The 22,831-nt window shown below is 44.6% G+C and overlaps 1 protein-coding gene across 1 annotated transcript in view; it reads right to left on the bottom strand.

Annotated features, from left to right (window-relative positions):
• The window catches only part of LOC128704676 (persulfide dioxygenase ETHE1, mitochondrial), a 40,525-nt gene that overhangs the window by 1,368 nt on the left and 16,326 nt on the right, over positions 1-22,831 (bottom strand). Inside the window, exons 2-6 of the mRNA XM_053799825.2 lie at positions 10,236-10,380; positions 7,456-7,541; positions 5,679-5,778; positions 2,091-2,273; positions 1,554-1,670 (exon numbers count right to left, since the gene is read on the bottom strand). Coding sequence (XP_053655800.1) covers positions 1,554-1,670; positions 2,091-2,273; positions 5,679-5,778; positions 7,456-7,541; positions 10,236-10,380 — 631 coding nt within the window. The remainder of the gene's footprint in view (positions 1-1,553; positions 1,671-2,090; positions 2,274-5,678; positions 5,779-7,455; positions 7,542-10,235; positions 10,381-22,831) is intronic.

Below are 22,831 nucleotides of genomic sequence, written 5' to 3'. Positions count from 1 at the left end.
TGAAGAAAAACTGACGCTGTATAACTGTACAGTAAATATAAAAAATGACTTTTGAAATATGCAATTTTTTTTTTTTTTAAATTTACACCTAAACCAATTTTTCACTGAATATACTAACTGCATTAACACTAATGGCCGATCTCTGCTGTACATCCTGTCGTATGATTTTTATAAACCCTGAATGTAAGCAACAACTCTTGTACCTTATACAAGTCTTATCATTGTGAAATAAAGCAAACTTGATCCACATATTCTAATTTATTTCTAATTCCATCTGTTTCTCTACAATAATTCTGTTTTCATCATTTTGGCAATAAAATTATGAAATACCTGACAGATGTAAGCCACAGCGCTGTCTTCCTTTGCGGATGACACCCAAATTTGCATGACAGTGTCCTCCATTAAGGACACTGTCAATCTCCAAGCGGACATTAACCAAGTCTTTAAATGGACCATAAAAAACCAACATAAAGTTAAATGAAGACAAATTTCAACTAATCCACTATGGAAAACTCTAGGAAATAAACTCTTAGAGTATAAAACAAATTCCAATGACAACAGAGCAAAAAACTAATGTGAAGGACCTGGGAGTGATAATGTCAGAGGGTCTCACTTTCAAAGATTGCAACACTTTATCTACCATATCTATTAGGAAAATGATAGGATGGATAATGAGAACCTTCAAAACTAGGGATGCCAAGCCCATGATGATTCTCTTCAAGTTGCTTATTTTCTCTAGGGTGGAATATTGCTGTACACTAATGGTCCTTTTCAAGGCAGGCGAAATTGCAGACCTTGAGAATATACAGAGAACTTTCATGGCACACAGGTATGATAAAGCACTTAAATTACTGGGAGCAGTTGAAGTCCCTTGATTTGTACTCTGGAATGTAGGCAAGAAAAATACATGATAATATACACTTCAAAGATCCTAGACAGGCTAGTCCCAAATTTGCATGTGAGAATCACTCCATAAGAAGGCAAAAGACTGGGAAGGAGATGCAACATTCCCCCAATGATAAGCAGGGACACCACAAGTACACTAAGAGACAACATAAAAGTGTCAGGTGCCCAAGACTGTTCAACTGCCCCCCAGGGGAAATACCAATAGACCCCTGGCTGTCTTCAAGTAGCTGGACAGGCACCTGAAGTTAGTACCTGACCAGCCGAGCTGTGGTTCGTATGTTGATTTACGTGTGGCCAGCAGTGACAGCCTGGTTGATCAGGCCCTGACCCACCACAAGGCCTGGTCACAGACCAGGCCACAGGGGCATTGACCCCCAAAACCCCCTCCAGGTATACTCCAGGTACACCCGGCTTCCCTTACAATTTAAAAAAAAATAGTGTATTTTTCCTTATTAATTAAAATATTACTAAAGCTCACCAACCCAAAAATTCTTCTAATCAATATAAAAACTAAAAATTTAGCTCTGGACTCCAAACATTTCATTGCAGTCAAGTGAAAAGTATATAAATCATTCAACACTCACTATCACTCATACAGAGTGATGGTGAGTGTTGCAGAGGTGCTCAGAAAGTATATTTGTCCTTACCAATTTTTTTGGGGTAGTCCAGGTTAAGATTATTCATAATATCCACAAATGTTTCCCTGGGTTTAGTGAGACGTGGGTTATACACTTTCTCCTCGGCCACAGTAGTTACCGTTTGACCTGTTGCAGAAGCCAGGGAAATATCAACTCATTACAATACAGAACGTAGCTTATTTATGTGAAAACAATTACATCTCATGCAATGTTAGTTGGATTGGTTGACGAATAGAAAGGTAGGTAGGTTAAGTGTGCTGAAGGTCAATAGGAAGATAAGCGAGTAAACAGGCATATAGGAAAGTAACTGGATATATACGAAGGTAACTGGATATACAAGATGGTAATTGGGTACACAGTAGAACCCTCTGTATCCAGTGATTTGGTATCCATGGCAGATCCTTGGAACATATCCCCCACCAATACAGAGGTTCTGTATAGGAAGGTAATTGGGTAATTAGAAAGTGGTACTATTTCAAGTATGTAGTACTTATACAATACACTACTATATGATGCTTGATAAAATTCCACGTGCATGCTAGTCACCTTTATAATCATGAGCAGGATAAAGTGAGAATTCATTGGGCAGACTCAAGATCTGAGAATGTACAGAGTCATAGAGAGTGTCAGCGGAGCCTTCCTGGAAGTCCGTCCGACCACATCCTCGTATCAACAAGGCATCACCGGTGAGAGCAAACTTACCATCGTGGCTTACATATGTGCAACAACCTGAGAATAAAGATTTCTTAAATGTATTTGTAGAAATAAAGAATACTGTATATAGCTCAGTGTTTACATCTTAGCCTTAATTGCTAACCATTAGCTTGTGATGTCACTAAAGGAGACCGAGCTCCAATAAATTATTCAAGGCCCCATCTAAATCACTTTTTGAAGTGCAGCTACCTAATGTCAACTCTTTTGAGGCAGACTGTGCAGTTCATGTATTATATAACCAAGTACAGTGGTACCTCAAGTTTCGAACTTATTTTGTTCCAGACAGCTGTTCAAGTGCTGTTACTGAACGAATTTCTTCCCATCAGGAATAATATAATTAGATTAATCCATTTCAGACCCCCAAAAATACACTTACAAAAGCACTTACAAAAATACACTTATATAATTGGTCAAGTTGGGAGCAGTTCTAAACTCGAGTTACCACTGTATGTCCATCAAACACATTCAAATTTATTAAAGACTCAATGGGAAGGAAGGTAGAGCCAGGAAGGATCCTACAATTAGCTGGGAAGCAAGAATCCTTCCTAGTGCCTCATCATCTAGCCCAGGTTTCTGAGAAAAGAAATATCTTAATACCAGTGATAAATCTGACAAGTAAAGCATTAAGATTCAAGAATGGTAGAAGGTTAACATCAGCCAAGATTATCCCCAAAGACTTAATTTTTGAACCCGACCCCATTAAGCTACCTGCCCATGGTCAACAACAATAATAATAAGTTTATTTCCTTGTAAATGTTACAATGTGTAATTACAATTTTTATTTGCTAAGTACAAAGATAGCCACCATCATGCCGAGGCATTTCGGGCAAACTAATCCTAATACATAGTAACTAATTAAAACTAGATAGGAGAATAGTACATAGTAATTATACTTAAAACTAAACATAGAATAGTGGTTAGCTGTTTTACAATCTTATTTGGACTTAATAAATCTTATGTATACTTAGTTAAAAATCTAATTTACAAGGAATTGTGCAGGTGGTAATATTTTATGGAATGGCAGAATTAAAAGCCAGGAGGTCACATAATACAACTAGTCAGTAGATGTTTGATTGATTTGGTTAATATTGTGAGATAAGATGATTTTTTTTTAGCAGAGTCTTAAATTTACAAGTTGTCTGGGGATCCTTGACCTGTTCCGGTAGCGAGTTCCAGATCTTTGGGCCTGTTATATGCATAGCGTTCTTGCATAGTGAGAGTCTGACTCGAAGGATGTTGAAAAGTGCCTTATGCCTTGTATTGTGACTGTGCATTCTGTTGTAACTGTCGAGGAGTAGTTTTAGGGGAGGGTTTACAGTGGAGTTTAAAGTTCAGTATATGTAGCAGGCACAATAATAAGAGTATGTCTTGTATATTTAGCAAGTTAAGTCTTTTGAAAAGTGGTGGTGTGTGCTGTCTAGCCCAGGAGCTGGTTATCAACTGCACAGCAGCTTTTTGTTGGATTATTAAGGGTCTAAGGTGGTTGGCAGTGGTTGAGCCCCAGGCACAGATATCATAGGTGAGGTAAGGATATATTAGAGAGCGGTACAGGGTAAGGAGAGTCGTTTGTGGCACATAGTAGCATATCCTGGAAAGGATTCCTATTGATTTGGAAATTTTCTTGGCTATGTGATGGGTATGGGACTGAAATTTAAGATTACAGTCAAGAAGACCTAGAAATTTGCCCTCCGTGTCTTGATATAGGGGAACCATTTAACAGTATGTTGAGTTGAATATTTGAGGCTCTGTTGCCAAACAGCATGAAGTATGTTTTGTCTACGTTGAGAGTGAGTTTATTGGTCATCATCCAAGCATATATCTTTAGCAGTTCATTGTTTACAGTGTTTTCAAGCACAGCTGCATCTGAATGGGAGTAGACATATGTAGTGTCATCTGCGAATAGAGTCCCAGATATGGTAATGACACCTGCCGCTCCCACCCCGAACTAAAGTAAAAGGGATAAGATATTTAATGATGTAAATTTGAATAATTTAAAATGCTCTTAGAGGAAAATAATAAAGAATTCTTCGAGGCACTTTCCAAAGTCGTTATCAATTGATGAAGGAGATATAGGCTTCCTGACCCAGACTGAGCATATTATACCTACAGGTGACAGTTTACCTGTCCAGACCCATCAATGGAGACTTTCAGAAGAGGGTAAGAGAGTAATAAGGGATGAATGTAATACTGTACTATGCTCAAGAACGATGTAATTGAACAGAGTTCATCACCGTGGTTCTCACCTGTAGTGTTGGTAAAGAAACCTGATAACTCTTATTGGTTCGGTGTGGATTATAGGAATACCGGTAAATGAATATAAACTAATGTACATAAAATGAAGCACATCTCTATACTGTATACAGGGGGCCCCTGTATACTCTATTGCGTTTTGCTAATACAGCAGTTTTTCAATTACAGTGGTACCTTGAGATACAAGCTTAATTCATTCCAGAAGGCTGTTCGAGTGCCGATACTGAAGAAATTTGTTCCCATAAGGAATAATGAAAATTAGATTAATCCATATCAGACCCCCAAAAATACACTTACAAAAGCACTACAAAAATAGTTCGAGTTGGGATCCCAGTTGCTTGTAACTCAAGGTACCACTGTATATCCATTCTTCATTTATTCAAGATTCCAATAATAATTATATTAATCACTCACTACAAGTTAAGGACAAAAATATTTTAAGGCAAATAATGCATGTACTGTGTATGCATTGTTTAGGCCGAGCTATGTTGCTTACCTAATACATGATAGTGTAAATATGTTATCAGGCTTTTACATGCAGTTGAAAGTGAAAAATAAAGCTACGTTTTACATTACAGCAGCAGCTCAGAGCCTAATCTGGGCTACTGCTAACCTGCTGTATAAGTGGGGTCTTACAGCAGCCTGGAACCTAACCTGCTGTATAAGTGGGGTCTTACAGCAGCCTGGAACCTAACCTGCTGTATAAGTGGGGTCTTACAGCAGCCTGGAACCTAACCTGCTGTATAAGTGGGGTCTTACAGCAGCCTGGAACCTAACCTGCTGTATAAGTGGGGTCTTACAGCAGCCTGGAACCTAACCTGCTGTATAAGTGGGGTCTTACAGCAGCCTGAAACCTAATCTGCTGTTTAACTGCGGCACTACAGTAGCCCAGAATCTAACCTGCTATATACGTAGGGCCCTACAGTAGCCCAGAATGTAACATGCTCTTTAAGCAGGGCCCTACAGAAGCCTAGAACCTAACCTGCTGTATAAGAGAGGCCCTCCTGTATATAATGAGGAATGTGGCGTTTTATTCTTCGGAAAATAAGACAAGCATCTTGGATACTAGTTTCAAATGCTCGTCACTGGCTTACCAGAGCTAGATTTTACACAGTAAGTAACAGCAGAACCAATAACTAGCAGTGCCCTAAAATAGTTATATTTACCAACCATTGGTATGACCAGGGGTACTGCGAACTTCTAAAGTTTGATTCCCAAATGATACTTTATCACCATGTTCAACATGAACATCAGCCATAGCCCCGGATGCCTGAAACAGTACAATAAATATTAAAATTGCTGACATTTAAGCAAGCAAAAATATACTTGTAAACACTGCCTATTCGATAACAGCATGGGAAGCTATTAAAATACATTACCTTGTACCTCAAACAATATTACTACTCTTGTACGTTTCTAAGTAATTTACCTTACAGTACACACATGTGAATCAATAACAGCAAATCACTTAAAATACATTATATAACAAATGTCTTGCTAGGATGAGCACTCTTAGGTTCCAGACATCTTTCCTTGTGTTGCTAATAGTGTGTTTATATTTACTCAATATACATAACATGCACACTTTGTACTTCGTATTTTTTTTTTCATCAAACCGGCCATATCCCACCAAGGCAGGGTGACCTAAAAAGAAAAACAAAAGTTTCTCTTTTTAAATTTAGTATTGCATACAGAAAGGGGGGTTACTAGCCCCTTGCTCCCTGTATTTTGCATATGATTATAAATATTAACCCAGTGATAAAATTCTTCTTGGAAAAATACAACGAAGGCCTCCGTGTAAAACTTTAGTATGCTGTCAGGCCAAGGACAACACCTCAATAACCTTAAACCAGCAATTTCTTTATACAAGTGAAGCAGTATGTTGGGTAGAGTGCACAAGAAGATATATTAAACTACTATATACAAAACATTTTAGAAAAAAATGACGTTTATAGAGAATACCGTGAAAAGACTAATTGCATTAAAATACATGAATTGAAAATAAAGCATCGAAATTGTTTAACCCATAAATGGTCCAAATGTATATACAGTGGACCCCCGCATAACGATTACCTCCGAATGCGACCAATTATGCAAGTGTATTTATGTAAGTGCGTTTGTACGTGTATGTTTGGGGGTCTGAAATGGACTAATCTACTTCACAATATTCCTTATGGGAAAAAATTCGGTCAGTACTGGCACCTGAACATACTACTGGAGTGAAAAAATATCATTAACCGGGGGTCCACTGTACATGTATACATTTTTTTTAACATTTGAAAGTATGTAAAAAAAGTCGATCTTTTTGTTTTTTTACATTTGAAAATGTGTAAAAAAACTGATTTACTTGTTTTTTTTTGTTATATCTGAAAATATGGAAAAAAAACGTAGATCTACTTTTGTAGCACTACACATGTGAACGTAGATCTGCTTGGACCGTTTATTGGAGAGAGTTCCGGGGGTCAACGCCCCCGCGGCCCGGTCTGTGACCAGGCCTCCTGGTGGATCAGAGCCTGATCAACCAGGCTGTTGCTGCTGGCTGCACACAAACCAACATACGAGCCACAGCCCGGCTGGTCAGGAACCGACTTTAGGTGCTTGTCCAGTGCCAGCTTGAAGACTGCCAGGGGTCTGTTGGTAATCCCCCTTATGTGTGCTGGGAGGCAGTTGAACAGTCTCGGGCCCCTGACACTTATTGTATGGTCTCTTAAGATTTATGAGTTAATTGGCAAATAGACCAAGAGGTGACTCACGAAATTGTAATGACATGATTGCAAACAAACCATACCACAGGTGCCCAGTGGCTAACGTGACGGTCTGGAGTTTTGAGACTCTCTGACCGCGGGTTCTAACCCCACCCGTGGTATGCTTTGGACCAAGAGGTAATGTTTGTATATGTATATCCTTGGGTATAAGGTGTTATTCAGTGGGTAGAAATATACATTACCTTAGCAATGAGAGACTGACAACCAGGAATCAATTTCTTCAGCAGTCCAGAGCCAGTGATGTGGTCAGCATGCATGTGGGTGTTCACTGTCAAGTACGATTAAGATTCATTCAGCATGATACAATGTGTTAGGTAAGACACATATGCAACAGTTAGGTATCTTTATTTCAAAACGTTTCGCCTACACAGTAGGCTTCTTCAGTCGAGTACAGAAAAGTTGATAGAAGCAGAAGAGACTTGAAGACGATGTAATCAGTCCATCATCCTTCAAGTTTTGAGGTGGTCAGTCCCTCAGTCTGGAGAAGAGTATTGTTCCAAAGTTTGAAACAATATATTGTTTCAAACTTTAAGGGTGATGGACTGATTACATCGTCTTCAAGTATCTTCTGCTTCTATCAACTTTTCTGTACTCGACTGAAGAAGCCTACTGTGTAGGCGAAACGTTTCAAAATAAAGATACCTAACTGTTGCATATGTGTCTTACCTAACAATCTGTCGGTATTTTATACCATTTTAATTTTCAATGCTACAATGTACAGAAGTGAATGACATTTAGGTATGCTTGCAGAAAACCCTTTAATATGCAGAACACACATTCAGAGAGAAGCACCAAAAACCGAAGGAGGTTACACAACGTCTTCGGAATATGTGGTAATGAAGTTTGATTTAGTGAAGTTTACGTCTAACTCCCTAGATCAAGAGCCCTTCACCAGTGTGAGAGACCACATTGAAGATTAACTCTCACAAATGAGAGGTAACATTACACCTGCTAACTGCCCACTTAGCTGTGTACATACATACACACTTAAGTGCACTTCCGTCACTACTTCAGTAAATTTGTGGCCAATATTTAAAAAAAAAAATTTGTAGTGTTTTATGACAACCATATTTAAATAGAAATTTTTATTTATATCCCCTGGCAGTCTTCAAGCTGGCACTGGACAAGCACCTGAAGTCGGTTCCTGATCAGCCGGGCTGTGGCTCATACGTTGGTTTGCATGCAGCCAGCAGTAACAGCCTGGTTGATCAGGCTGTGATCCACCAGGAGGCCTGGTCACAGACCGAGCCGCGGGGGCGTTGACCCCCGGAACTCTCTCCAGGTAAACTCCAGGTATCCATTCAAAGGGGGAGCCTTAAAGCTACCTGGAGGATATATACCTGGAGGGTATACCTGGCAGGTATTCCTGGAGGGTATACCTGGCAGGTATTCCTGGAGAGTGTTCAGGGTGTCAACACCCCCCACAGCCCAGTCCATGACCAGGGCAACTGAAGAGCTCTTGGTCCACAGAATGTGAGCTACCTCCTCTGCTTCAAATCATTCCCATTCTCCCCATATCCCAGATGTTGTGCAATCCTTGTGGGTTTAGTGCTTCCTCAAGAATAAATACATAATGTAAATTGGAAAATACTTAAAATAATAGATTATATGTAATTTATATACATGTGTATAATATAAATTGCATAGAATCTGTTATTTTTTATGACAAAAAATCGAAATTTAATACACATTTTTAAATACATACATAATAATTTAATAGAAAGGTCAACAGAGGCCTGAGCTTGCTACCATCTGCAGCTCATAAGACTGCCATCCCCACGAGCCCCTTTGAGGCGGGGTAGATGGCAGACCAGAGGCCTAGCTTCTCCCTACGAGCCCCGTGAGGGCGGGGAATGTGGCTAGGCCTGGGGACACTTGTCCCAAAGATGAGGAGGTACTGTCCCTCCTCCCATGGGAGACTTAAGTCTCGAGACACTCCCCAGATAGGGAGCCAAGGCCGGGTCACCACTACTTGGAAAAGACCCGGGCCGGGAGAATACCGGCGAATAAAAAAAAAAAAAAAAAAAAAAAGATAATAGACCTGCAGACTCTCATGGCCCAGGGTCGCAGGGATACCCACATGGATCCTGAGTCATGTGGGTATCCCTGGCAATGATGCTGCAGATGAGGCTGCTAGGACTGCAACCCTTGAGGCACAGCCACATGCTGCGATCTCCATCAGCCTCAGCCAGATTGCGCTGTGGGCTGCTGGTGCGGCCAGGCACCCATTCCCTGACCCTGGGGATTCACGGAGCCTCTGTTGGTATGTCAGGGCGACCCACAGGGTGCCCCCTCCAAGTCTTCGGACACAGTCCAGGGAACTGAGGGTGCATATCCACCGCCTACGCTTAGGGTATCCCACCACTGCGCGGATTGTTGAACGGGCACGAGAGGAGCTCTGTGCCCATTGTGATCGAATGGTTCCGCAGCCCTTGGTGCACTACCTGTTAGACTGCCCGGCTACGATGCCCCTTCGCCGTAGACACTTCCCAATGACCCCAGTAGGGCAGACCAGAGAGGATGAGGCAGCACATCTTGTGTACTTAGCTGTCAGGGACTTGGAAACCTTACTTCCAGTCCTTGCACGTCATCCGCCCCCCCGCTGAAGTTGCTGCGAGGGCCTGCTTTGGGCCTCCATTGCACTGCACACCAGCCACTGTTAGTGCACACTAACGTTTGGTACGTCATCTGGCCATAGGGCCGGTGACGTACCCCCATCCTTCCTGCTGAAGACCTGCCACACAGGTGCAAGTAACGATAAATGTCACTTCCCTACCCAGGGAGCCAATGCCGGGTCACCAAAATGGAAGAGACCCGGGCCGGGATTACCGGCGAATCAAATAGAATAGAATAGAATAGAATAGATAATAATATATTCTATATAATTCTCAGATTGTAATATGACTTAACATCACCTTAAGTAATTTAAATTAAAAAAAAAAACATCAAGAAATACACGTACTGGCGTATTTTAAGTTGAGCCCCAGTTCCTGGACTAAATTTGCATCTCTCTCAGCCAGCTCGATGACAGGATCAACCAGCACAGCATCCTTGGTCTTGGCATCTGCTAGGAGGTAGGTATATGTGCAGGTCTCCCGGTCAAACAACTGTGGACAGGGAAGAAAAATATTCATATTGTGATAATGCAAAGAAATTCAAAATTGTAAAAGACTCGGCAGGAGATGAAATATTCCCCCAAAGAAAAGCAGGGTCAGCACGAGTACACTAAGACAACACAATAAGTGTCAGGGGCCCAAGACTGTTCAACTGCTTGCCAGCATACAAAGGGGGAATAAAAAGAGACCCCTGGCTGTTCTTCAAGAACACTGAGATCTGTGGTGGAAACATTAGGAAGTGTTTCCTTAAGACACATGCTGTCCCTGTTCACCCAGCAGTAGGTAGGTACCTGGATGTTAAGTGGACTGGTGTGGGTCGCATCCTGGGGACAAAATTGATCTAATTTGTGGGAAATATTCAACATAACAAGGGGCTTTCTATACAGTAGTATTTCAGCGCTGTCAGCTATGGTCTGTACAAGTTGTATCATGTATGTACTGTATCATGTACGGGCTGTGGCTCGTACGTTGGTTTACGTGCAGCCAGCAGTAACAGCCTGGTTGATCAGGCTCTAATCCACCAGGAGGCCTGGTCACAGACCGGGCCGCGGGGGTGTTGACCCCCGGAACTCTCTCCAGGTAAACTCCAGGTTGGTAATGTAAGGCAGTAATGTACAACTGATACCAGACTGTCAAGATAAGATAGGGTCATGTAGCCACTTGACTGCAGTGCCACATGCCAGGAATGTCAAAGATACAGCAGAATGATTAATTCTAGGGATTTGGGAATTTGTGAATATTAGTAATAATTTATTTTAGCTGCAGGTAAAATTGCTGGACCAACATTGATGTTCAGAGACGTGAGGAACTCGCTCATGGGTATTTCTTGAGCTCAGCTGCTAGCGTACTCAGCTCACACACTGAGGTACATGGTTAGTTTTTTAGTTTAATATGTTTATTATGCACCCCATACCCATCCTGTGGGCAGTAGTCACCCCATACCCATCCTGTGGGCGGTAGTCACCACATACCCATCCTGTGGGCGGTAGTCAAAAGATTACAGAGGTACATAATTGGTCCAGGGACTGGACTCCAAAGTTTTGATAGCTGAGCAAGTTAGAGGTAATGAACTCGCAATTTACAAAGGTAATGAACTCGCAATTTACAAAGGTAATGAACTCGCAATTTACAAAGGTAATGAACTCACAATTTACAAAGGTAATGAACTCACAATTTACAAAGGTAATGAACTCACAATTTACAAAGGTAATGAACTCACAATTTACAAAGGTAATGAACTCACAATTTACAAAGGTAATGAACTCACAATTTACAAAGGTAATGAACTCACAATTTACAAAGGTAATGAACTCACAATTTACAAAGGTAATGAACTCACAATTTACAAAGGTAATGAACTCACAATTTACAAAGGTAATGAACTCACAATTTACAAAGGTAATGAACTCACAATTTACAAAGGTAATGAACTCACAATTTACAAAGGTAATGAACTCACAATTTACAAAGGTAATGAACTCACAATTTACAAAGGTAATGAACTCACAATTTACAAAGGTAATGAACTCACAATTTACAAAGGTAATGAACTCACAATTTACAAAGGTAATGAACTCCAGGTAGGTCCGGTTCAATCCCCAGTACGAGTGGAAACATCAGGGCATAATTCCTTAAGACACATTCTGGGAACAAAATTAATCTAATTTGCCAGAAATGCTCTGCATAACAAAGGGCTTTCTATATACTAGTACAGTGAACCCCCGCATAACGATCACCTCCGAATGCGACCAATTATGCAAGTGTATTTATGTAAGTGCGTTTGTACGTGTATGTTTGGGGGTCTGAAATGGACTAATCTACTTCACAATATTCCTTATGGGAACAAATTCGGTCAGTACTGGCACCTGAACATACTTCTGGAGTGAAAAAATATCGTTAACCGGGGGTCCACTGTAGTATGTCACTGATTATCAGCTATAGTCTGTATAAGTTGTATCATGTATTTGCGAAAAGATTATTATCATTAACATGCAAGGGAAATAATAAGAGCCAGGAGATGAACCTAAAAAATGAAACTGTGTCTTCATATTAAGTCTAAAGAACAGGGAAAGCAAGAGGGACCTGGACAGACAAATTCAGTACCTGACCAGCGGGCTGTGGTTACTATGTTGGTTTACGTGCAGCCAGCAGTAACAACCTGGTTGATCAGTCCCTGATCCACCACCAGGCCTGGTCATGGACCGTGCCATGGGGGCACTGCCCTCTGAAACCTCCTCTGGGTATACTCCAGGGTATTTTTCAGCCGGGCTGTGGCTCGTACGTTGGTTTGCGTGCAGCCAGCAGCAACAGCCTGGTTGATCAGGCTGTGATCCACCAGGAGGCCTGGTCACAGACCGGGCCGCGGGGGCGTTGACCCCCGGAACTCTCTCCAGGTAAACTCCAGTTCCTCTAGCTTGGTTAGGTTTAGGTAATGTTTGTTAGGAAACAGGAAAACTGTTTCCTGACGTGGGTCTTAGTCCGATGATGACCCGCCATTGGAGCTTTAGGTCATCTGATCGAGGCCTTACGCTGGCTTACCAGTCCACCTCTTTAAATGTTATAGTCAGTTATAACCATTTTTTTTCCTAGCATGGCATACAATTAGTTATATGCTTAATAATAAAGAAAGACAGGAGGCTGGCTGATCTCAATCACCTTCTCGGGTTATCTTCTGTTGAAGAGGATCCCCTGTACTCATCTAATTGTGATTGTAGGGTTGAATCACAGCTCCTGGCCCACCTCTTCAATGGTTGCTACTAGGTCCACTCTTGCCCTGCTCTATGAGCTTTATCATACCTCTGCTTAAAGCTATGTATGGATCCTGCCTCCACTACATCGCTTCCCAAACTATTCCACTTCCTGACAACTCTGTGGCTGAAGAAATACTTCCTAACATCCCTGTGACTCATCCGAGTCTTCAACTTCCTATGTTTCTATCTCCATGTGGGTTATTAAGCATTGACAACTATTCATTACCATTGTGTTATTCATTTAGTTATGTCTATGTCAGATGATGGTGCAAACTCTCAGAGGTAATCCTAGACATTTGCAACATCTGGGTATGTTTATTTGTAGACGTTTCACCAACCAGTGGCTTTATCCAGTGTAAAATGGGTATCTGGGTATTACTGGACTGGTGAGGGTGGCATCCTGGGTGTTAGTGGACTGGTGTGGGTGGCATCCTGGGTGTTAGTGGACTGGTGTGGGTGGCATCCTGGGTGTTAGTGGACTGGTGTGGGTCACATCCTGGGTGTTAGTGGACTGGTGTGGGTCACATCCTGGGTGTTAGTGGACTGGTGTGGGTCACATCCTGGGTGTTAGTGGACTGGTGTGGGTCACATCCTGGGTGTTAGTGGACTGGTGTGGGTCACATCCTGGGTGTTAATGGACTGGTGTGGGTCACATCCTGGGTGTTAGTGGACTGGTGTGGGTCGCATCCTGGGTGTTGGTGGACTGGTGTGGGTCACATCCTGGGTGTTGGTGGACTGGTGTGGGTCACATCCTGGGTGTTGGTGGACTGGTGTGGGTCACATCCTGGGTGTTGGTGGACTGGTGTGGGTGGCATCCTGGGTGTTAGTGGACTGGTGTGGGTGGCATCCTGGGTGTTGGTGGACTGGTGTGGGTCACATCCTGGGTGTTAGTGGACTGGTGTGGGTGGCATCCTGGGTGTTAGTGGACTGGTGTGGGTGGCATCCTGGGTGTTAGTGGACTGGTGTGGGTGGCATCCTGGGTGTTAGTGGACTGGTGTGGGTCACATCCTGGGTGTTAGTGGACTGGTGTGGGTCACATCCTGGGTGTTAGTGGACTTGTGTGGGTCGCATCCTGGGTGTTGGTGGACTGGTGTGGGTCACATCCTGGGTGTTGGTGGACTGGTGTGGGTCACATCCTGGGTGTTGGTGGACTGGTGTGGGTCACATCCTGGGTGTTAGTGGACTGGTGTGGGTGGCATCCTGGGTGTTGGTGGACTGGTGTGGGTCACATCCTGGGTGTTGGTGGACTGGTGTGGGTCACATCCTGGGTGTTGGTGGACTGGTGTGGGTGGCATCCTGGGTGTTGGTGGACTGGTGTGGGTGGCATCCTGGGTGTTAGTGGACTGGTGTGGGTGGCATCCTGGGTGTTAGTGGACTGGTGTGGGTCACATCCTGGGTGTTGGTGGACTGGTGTGGGTCACATCCTGGGTGTTAGTGGACTGGTGTGGGTCACATCCTGGGTGTTAGTGGACTGGTGTGGGTCACATCCTGGGACAAAAATGACCTAATTTGTGGGAAATGCTCAGCATAACAAGGGACTTTCTATATAGTAGTATGTCACTGATGTCAGCTATGGTCTGTATACCTTGTACATGTACTGGTATACCTTGTACATGTACTGGTATACCTTGTACATGTACTGGTATACCTTGTACATGTACTGGTATACCTTGTACATGTACTGGTATACCTTGTACATGTACTGGTATACCTTGTACATGTACTGGTATACCTTGTACATGTACTGGTATACCTTGTACATGTACTGGTATACCTTGTACATGTACTGGTATACCTTGTACATGTACTGGTATACCTTGTACATGTACTGGTATACCATGTACTGGTATACCTTGTACATGTACTGGTATACCTTGTACATGTACTGGTATATCTTGTACATGTACTGGTATACCTTGTACATGTACTGGTATACCTTGTACATGTACTGGTATACCTTGTACATGTACTGGTATACCTTGTACATGTACTGGTATACCTTGTACAAATATCAGCAAGTTGGGTATCTTCATTAGTGTAACGTTCCGCCTACACGGCAGGCTTCTATCAAATACATAATTATTATTATAATCAAGGGGGAAGCGCTAAACCCGGAGGATTATACAGCGGCGGGGGGGGGGGATGTGGAAGGCATTCAGGCTTAATTCGGGGAACTGGAGCACTGATCCAATTCTCTAAATCAAGAGCACCTCACCAACATTATCAAATACATAAGGAACAGTAGAAATGACAAAGATGTAATCAGTCTATCAGTCCTGGAAGATGACTTCCAGGACGACTGGATTGATAACAATCCAGGTTAGAACACTCCAGATCCAGAAGTGCGTACTCAGTCTATCAGTCCTGGAAGATGACTTCCAGGACGACTGGATTGATAACAATCCAGGTTAGAACACTCCAGATCCAGAAGTGCGTACTCAGTCTATCAGTCCTGGAAGATGACTTCCAGGACTGGATTGATAACAATCCTAGAACACTCCAGATCCAGAAGTGTACTCAGTCTATCATTCCTGGAAGATGACTTCCAGGACGACTGGATTGATAAGGTTAGAACACTCCAGATCCAGAAGTGCGTACTCAGTCTATCAGTCCTGGAAGATGACTTCCAGGACGACTGGATTGATCCTGGTTAACAGATCCAGAAGTGCGTACTCAGTCTATCAGTCCTGGAAGATGACTTCCAGGACGACTGGAGATAACAATCCTGGTTAGAACACTCCAGTCCAGAAGTGTGTACTCAGTCTATCAGTCCTGGAAGATGACTTCCAGGACGACTGGATTGATAACAATCCTGGTTAGAACACTCCAGATCCAGAAGTGCGTACTCAGTCTATCAGTCCTGGAAGATGACTTCCAGGACGACTGGATTGATAACAATCCAGGTTAGAACACTCCAGATCCAGAAGTGCGTACTCAGTCTATCAGTCCTGGAAGATGACTTCCAGGACGACTGGATTGATAACAATCCAGGTTAGAGCACTCCAGATCCAGAAGTGCGTACTAATAGCGCACATAAGTGCAGTGTTCACCATGACTGTACAGTTTACTGCTGCTACAGTCATGTAGGTCAACTCTCCCACAACCTTCAACAAGGTTATTGCTCAACATACACTACTGTGCGTCCACACTTGTATAATGAACACTTATATATAATGACAGGTATTATACACACAAACATGCATGGGGCCAGGGCCTGTGAATCGACCCCTGCAACCACAATTAGGTGAGTACACACATACAAACATGGGGCCAGGAGCTGTGAATTCACCATTGCAATAACTAGGTGAGTACACACACACACACACACACACACACACACACACACACACACACACACACACACACACACACACACACACGATAGACATGTGGCTCCTCCTGCATGATAGACATGTGGCTCCCCCTGCATGATAGACATGTAGCTCCTCCTGCATGATAGACATGTAGCTCCCCCTGCATGATAGACATGTGGCTCCTCCTGCATGACAGACATGTAGCTCCCCCTGCACGATAGACATGTAGCTCCCCCTGCATGATAGACATGTAGCTCCCCCTGCATGATAGACATGTAGCTCCCCCTGCATGATAGACATGTAGCTCCCCCTGCATGATAGACATGTAGCTCCCCCTGCATGATAGACATGGGGCTCCCGCTGCATGATAGACATGGGGCTCCCCCTGCATGACAGACATGGGGCTCCTCCTGCATGACAGACATGGGGCTCCTCCTGCATGACAGACATGGGGCTCCTCCTGCATGACAGACATGGGGCTCCCCCTGCATGACAGACATGGGGCTCCCCCTGCATGACAGACATGGGGCTCCCCCTGCATGACAGACATGGGGCTCCCCCTGCATGACAGACATGGGGCTCCCCCTGCATGACAGACATGGGGCTCCCCCTGCATGACAGACATGGGGCTCCCCCTGCATGACAGACATGTGGCTCCCCCTGCATGACAGACATGGGGCTCCTCCTGCATGACAGACATGGGGCTCCTCCTGCATGACAGACATGGGGCTCCTCCTGCATGACAGACATGGGGCTCCTCCTGCATGACAGACATGGGGCTCCTCCTGCATGACAGACATGGGGCTCCTCCTGCATGACAGTTACACAACCCAGGGCAACATGGGTTTAGAACAGGTCGCTCCTGTCTGTCTCAACTATTGGACCACTACGACAAGGTCCTAAATGCACTAGAAGACAACAAGAATGCAGATGTAATATATACAGACTTTGCAAAAGCCTTCGACAAGTGTGACCATGGCGTAATAGCGCACAAAATGCGTGCTAAAGGAATAACAGGAAAAGTCGGTCGATGGATCTATAATTTCCTCACTAACAGAACACAGAGAGTAGTCGTCAACAGAGTAAAGTCCGAGGCAGCTATGGTGAAAAGCTCTGTTCCACAAGGCACAGTACTAGCTCCCATCTTGTTCCTCATCCTTATATCCGACATAGACAAGGATGTCAGCCACAGCACCGTGTCTTCCTTTGCAGATGACACCCGAATCTGCATGACAGTGTCTTCCATTGCAGACACTGCAAAGCTCCAGGCAGACATCAACCAAATCTTTCAGTGGGCTGCAGAAAACAATATGAAGTTCAACGATGAGAAATTTCAATTACTCAGATATGGTAAACATGAGGAAATTAAATCATCAGAGTACAAAACAAATTCTGGCCACAAAATAGAGCGAAACACCAACGTCAAAGACCTGGGAGTGATCATGTCGGAGGATCTCACCTTCAAGGACCATAACATTGTATCAATCGCATCTGCTAGAAAAATGACAGGATGGATAATGAGAACCTTCAAAACTAGGGAGGCCAAGCCCATGATGACACTCTTCAGGTCACTTGTTCTATCTAGGCTGGAATATTGCTGCACACTAACAGCACCTTTCAAGGCAGGTGAAATTGCCGACGTAGAAAATGTACAGAGAACTTTCACGGCGCGCATAACGGAGATAAAACACCTCAATTATTGGGAGCGCTTGAGGTTTCTAAACCTGTATTCCCTGGAACGCAGGAGGGAGAGATACATGATTATATACACCTGGAAAATCCTAGAGGGACTAGTACCGAACTTGCACACGAAAATCACTCACTACGAAAGCAAAAGACTTGGCAGACGATGCACCATCCCCCCAATGAAAAGCAGGGGTGTCACTAGCACGTTAAGAGACCATACAATAAGTGTCAGGGGCCCGAGACTGTTCAACTGCCTCCCAGCACACATAAGGGGGATTACCAACAGACCCCTGGCAGTCTTCAAGCTGGCACTGGACAAGCACCTAAAGTCAGTTCCTGATCCGCCGGGCTGTGGCTCGTACACCCCTCATGGAAGGTTCCTTGATGTTGGTGAGGGGCTCTTGATTTAAGGAATTGGATCTGTGCTCCAGTTCCCCGAATTAAGCCTGAATGCCTTCCACATCCCCCCTCCCCTGGGCGCTGTATAATCCTACGGGTTTAGCGCTTCCCCCTTGATTATAATAATAATAATGTGGCTCGTACGTTGGTTTGCGTGCAGCCAGCAGCAACAGCCTGGTTGATCAGGCGCTGATCCACCAGGAGGCCTGGTCACAGACCGGGCCGCGGGGGCGTTGACCCCCGAAACTCTCTCCAGGTAAACTCCAGGTAAACATGGGGCTCCCCCTGCATGACAGACATGGGGCTCCCCCTGCATGACAGACATGGGGCTCCCCCTGCATGATAGACATGGGGCTCCCCCTGCATGATAGACATGTGGCTCCTGCATGATAGACATGGGGCTCCTCCTGCATGATAGACATGTGGCTCCTCCTGCATGATAGACATGTGGCTCCCCCTGCATGATAGTCATGTGGCCAGTGCTCTAACCTAGTTAGGTCAGGTCACATTCACTTATGTTGCGTACGTGTCTCAATCTTAAGTACAGGTATACCTGTAGGGTGTTTCAGGGATCAACGCCCCCACGGCCCGGTCTGTGACCAGTCCTCCTGGTGGATCAGGGTTATCACAGGTAATCCACCACGGATCTGGGTAAAGTTCCTATGATAGCCCAAAGAATGTCAAAGTGTCTCATTTCCGTCAACATATATTTGTGAATGTGTTGTGGCTAAGTTATTAGTACAGATTAAGTTATCCTGTTTGACCTCGAGGCGAAGCTTGAAGTGTGAATTTAAGTTTTTAGGGGGAGATGGAGGGATAATAGCTTGGAATGGGGTGATATCTCATGAAGCGGAGAAGTGCCACTGAATGGGGTAGTATCCCATGGAGCGGAGAAGTGCCACTGAATGGGGTAGTATCCCATGAAGCAGAGAAGTGCCACTGAATGGGGTAGTATCCCATGAAGCGGAGAAGCGCCAATGAATGGGGTAGTATCCCATGAAGCGGAGAAGTGCCACTGAATGGGGTAGTATCCCATGAAGCAGAGAAGTGACACTGAATGGGGTAGTATCCCATGAAGCGGAGAAGCGCCAATGAATGGGGTAGTATCCCATGAAGCGGAGAAGTGCCACTGAATGGGGTAGTATCCCATGAAGCGGAGAAGTGCCACTGAATGGGGTAGTATCCCATGGAGCGGAGAAGCGCCACTGAATGGGGTAGTATCCCATGAAGCGGAGAAGCGCCAATGAATGGGGTAGTATCCCATGAAGCGGAGAAGTGCCACTGAATGGGGTAGTATCCCATGGAGCGGAGAAGCGCCACTGAATGGGGTAGTATCCCATGGAGCGGAGAAGCGCCACTGAATGGGGTAGTATCCCATGGAGCGGAGAAGCGCCACTGAATGGGGTAGTATCCCATGAAGCGGAGAAGTGCCACTGAATGGGGTAGTATCCCATGAAGCGGAGAAGTGCCACTGAATGGGGTAGTATCCCATGAAGCGGAGAAGTGCCACTGAATAGGGTAGTATCCCATGAAGCGGAGAAGTGCCACTGAATGGGGTAGTATCCCATGAAGCGGAGAAGTGCCACTGAATGGGGTAGTATCCCACGAAGCGGAGAAGTGCCACTGAATGGGGTAGTATCCCACGAAGCGGAGAAGTGCCACTGAATGGGGTAGTATCCCACGAAGCGGAGAAGTGCCACTGAATGGGGTAGTATCCCATGAAGCAAGAAAGTGCCACTATTCCCTTACTTAACACAGATCACATATATAGCTCATACAGAACTATGTCAGTGTACATACAGACTCACCGTCCGAGGCGCAACAACCCATCAAAATCCCCACGAAGACAACATCGAACTCCACCAGAGACTACGGCGTCAGCCAGAGAAAACGGCCAGTCATCCAGGGGATAAAAACCACTTTCCGGCCACTAGAAAACCGGATATAAGGATAAGAGTGGACGTCACAATACCGTGGCAGGAACAGTTAATATTGTAGACGTCAGCCCGTAGAGAGACATAAAATATTGTAGAAGTCAGCCCGTCCAGGGACATAAAATATTGTAGACGTCAGCCCGTCCAGGGACATAAAATATTGTAGACGTCAGCCCGTCCAGGGACAAAATATTGTAGACGTCAGCCTGTCCAGGGACATAAAATATTGTAGACGTCAGCCCGTCCAGGGACAAAATATTGTAGACGTCAGCCCGTCCAGGGCCATAAAATATTGTAGACGTCAGCCTGTCCAGGGACAAAATATTGTAAATGTCAGCCCGTCCAGGGACAAAATATTGTAGACGTCAGCCCGTCCAGGGCCATAAAATATTGTAGACGTCAGCCTGTCCAGGGACATTAAATAATATTGTAGACGTCAGCCCGTCCAGGGACATTAAATATTGTAGACGTCAGCCCGTCCAGGGACATTAAATAATATTGTAGACGTCAGCCTGTCCAGGGACATTAAATATTGTAGATATCAGCCCGTCCAGGGACATTAAATACTGTAGACGTCAGCCCGTCCAGGGACATAAAATAATATTGTAGACGTCAGCCCTTCCAGGGACAAAATATTGTAGACGTCAGCCCGTCCAGGGACATAAAATATTGTATACGTCAGCCCGTCCAGGGACAAAATATTGTAGACGTCAGCCCGTCCAGGGACATAAAATATTGTAGACGTCAGCCCGTCCAGGGACATAAAATATTGTAGACGTCAGCCCGTCCAGGGACATTAATATTGTAGACGTCAGCCCGTCCAGGGACATTAAATAATATTGTAGACGTCAGCCCGTCCAGGGACATTAAAGTCGCGGGTGGACGAGAAAAATGGTGAATTTCCTGTCTTCACGAGTCACTTGTGTTATGGCGGATACGAAGCCTGACTCGATAGAGCTACACACAGAGCGAAGCCTGACTCGATAGAGCTACACACAGAGCGAAGCCTGACTCGATAGAGCTACACACAGAGCGAAGCCTGACTCGATAGAGCTACACACAGAGCGAAGCCTGACTCGATAGAGCTACACACAGAGCAAAGCCTGACTCGATAGAGCTACACACAGAGCAAAGCCTGACTCGATAGAGCTACACACAGAGCGAAGCCTGACTCGATAGAGCTACACACAGAGCAAAGCCTGACTCGATAGAGCTACATACAGAGCAAAGCCACCATTACACCCCACCATCACAACCATTACACCCCACCATCACAACCATTACACTCCACCATCACAACCATTACACTCCACCATCACAACCATTACACTCCACCATCAAAACCATTACACTCCACCATCACAACCATTACACTCCACCATCAAAACCATTACACTCCACCATCACAACCATTACACCCCACCATCACAACCATTACACTCCACCATCAAAACCATTACACCCCACCATCACAACCATTACACCCCACCATCAAAACCATTACACTCCACCATCAAAACCATTACACTCCACCATCACAACCATTACACTCCACCATCACAACCATTACACTCCACCATCACAACCATTACACCCCACCATCACAACCATTACACCCCACCATCACAACCATTACACCCCACCATCACAACCATTACACCCCACCATCACAACCATTACACCCCACCATCACAACCATTACACCCCACCATCACAACCATTACACCCCACCATCACCACCATTACACCCCACCATCACCACCATTACACCCCACCATCACCACCATTACACCCCACCATCACCACCATTACACCCCACCATCACCACCATTACACCCCACCATCACCACCATTACACCCCACCATCACAACCATTACACCCCACCATCACAACCATTACACCCCACCATCACCACCATTACACCCCACCATCACAACCATTACACCCCACCATCACAACCATTACACCCCACCATCACAACCATTACACCCCACCATCACAACCATTACACCCCACCATCACAACCATTACACCCCACCATCACAACCATTACACCCCACCATCACAACCATTACACTCCACCATGACCACCATTACACCCTACCATCACAACCATTACACCCCACCATCACAACCATTACACCCCACCATTCCTCATCACCTTCTTGCACACAAGAAAATAGAGGGGCTACAATATCAAGGTGTTAGGATTTATATAGGGTACTCTGCTCTCAACATATTTAACTTGTACGCTCCTGCTGATAAATTTAATTACTTGGAGCTCCCAACTTGTGCTTATTCTGAGCCTACTCTTATTATTGGCTATTACAATGCGAGACACAAAAGCATTGGAAACTC

This window comes from Cherax quadricarinatus, chromosome 100 (genome assembly GCF_038502225.1).
Source record: "Cherax quadricarinatus isolate ZL_2023a chromosome 100, ASM3850222v1, whole genome shotgun sequence".
In the NCBI taxonomy this organism is placed as follows: Eukaryota; Metazoa; Arthropoda; class Malacostraca; order Decapoda; family Parastacidae; genus Cherax; species Cherax quadricarinatus.
Note: the sequence above shows the minus strand (reverse complement) of the source record. Positions and strands in the feature narration are given on the sequence as shown.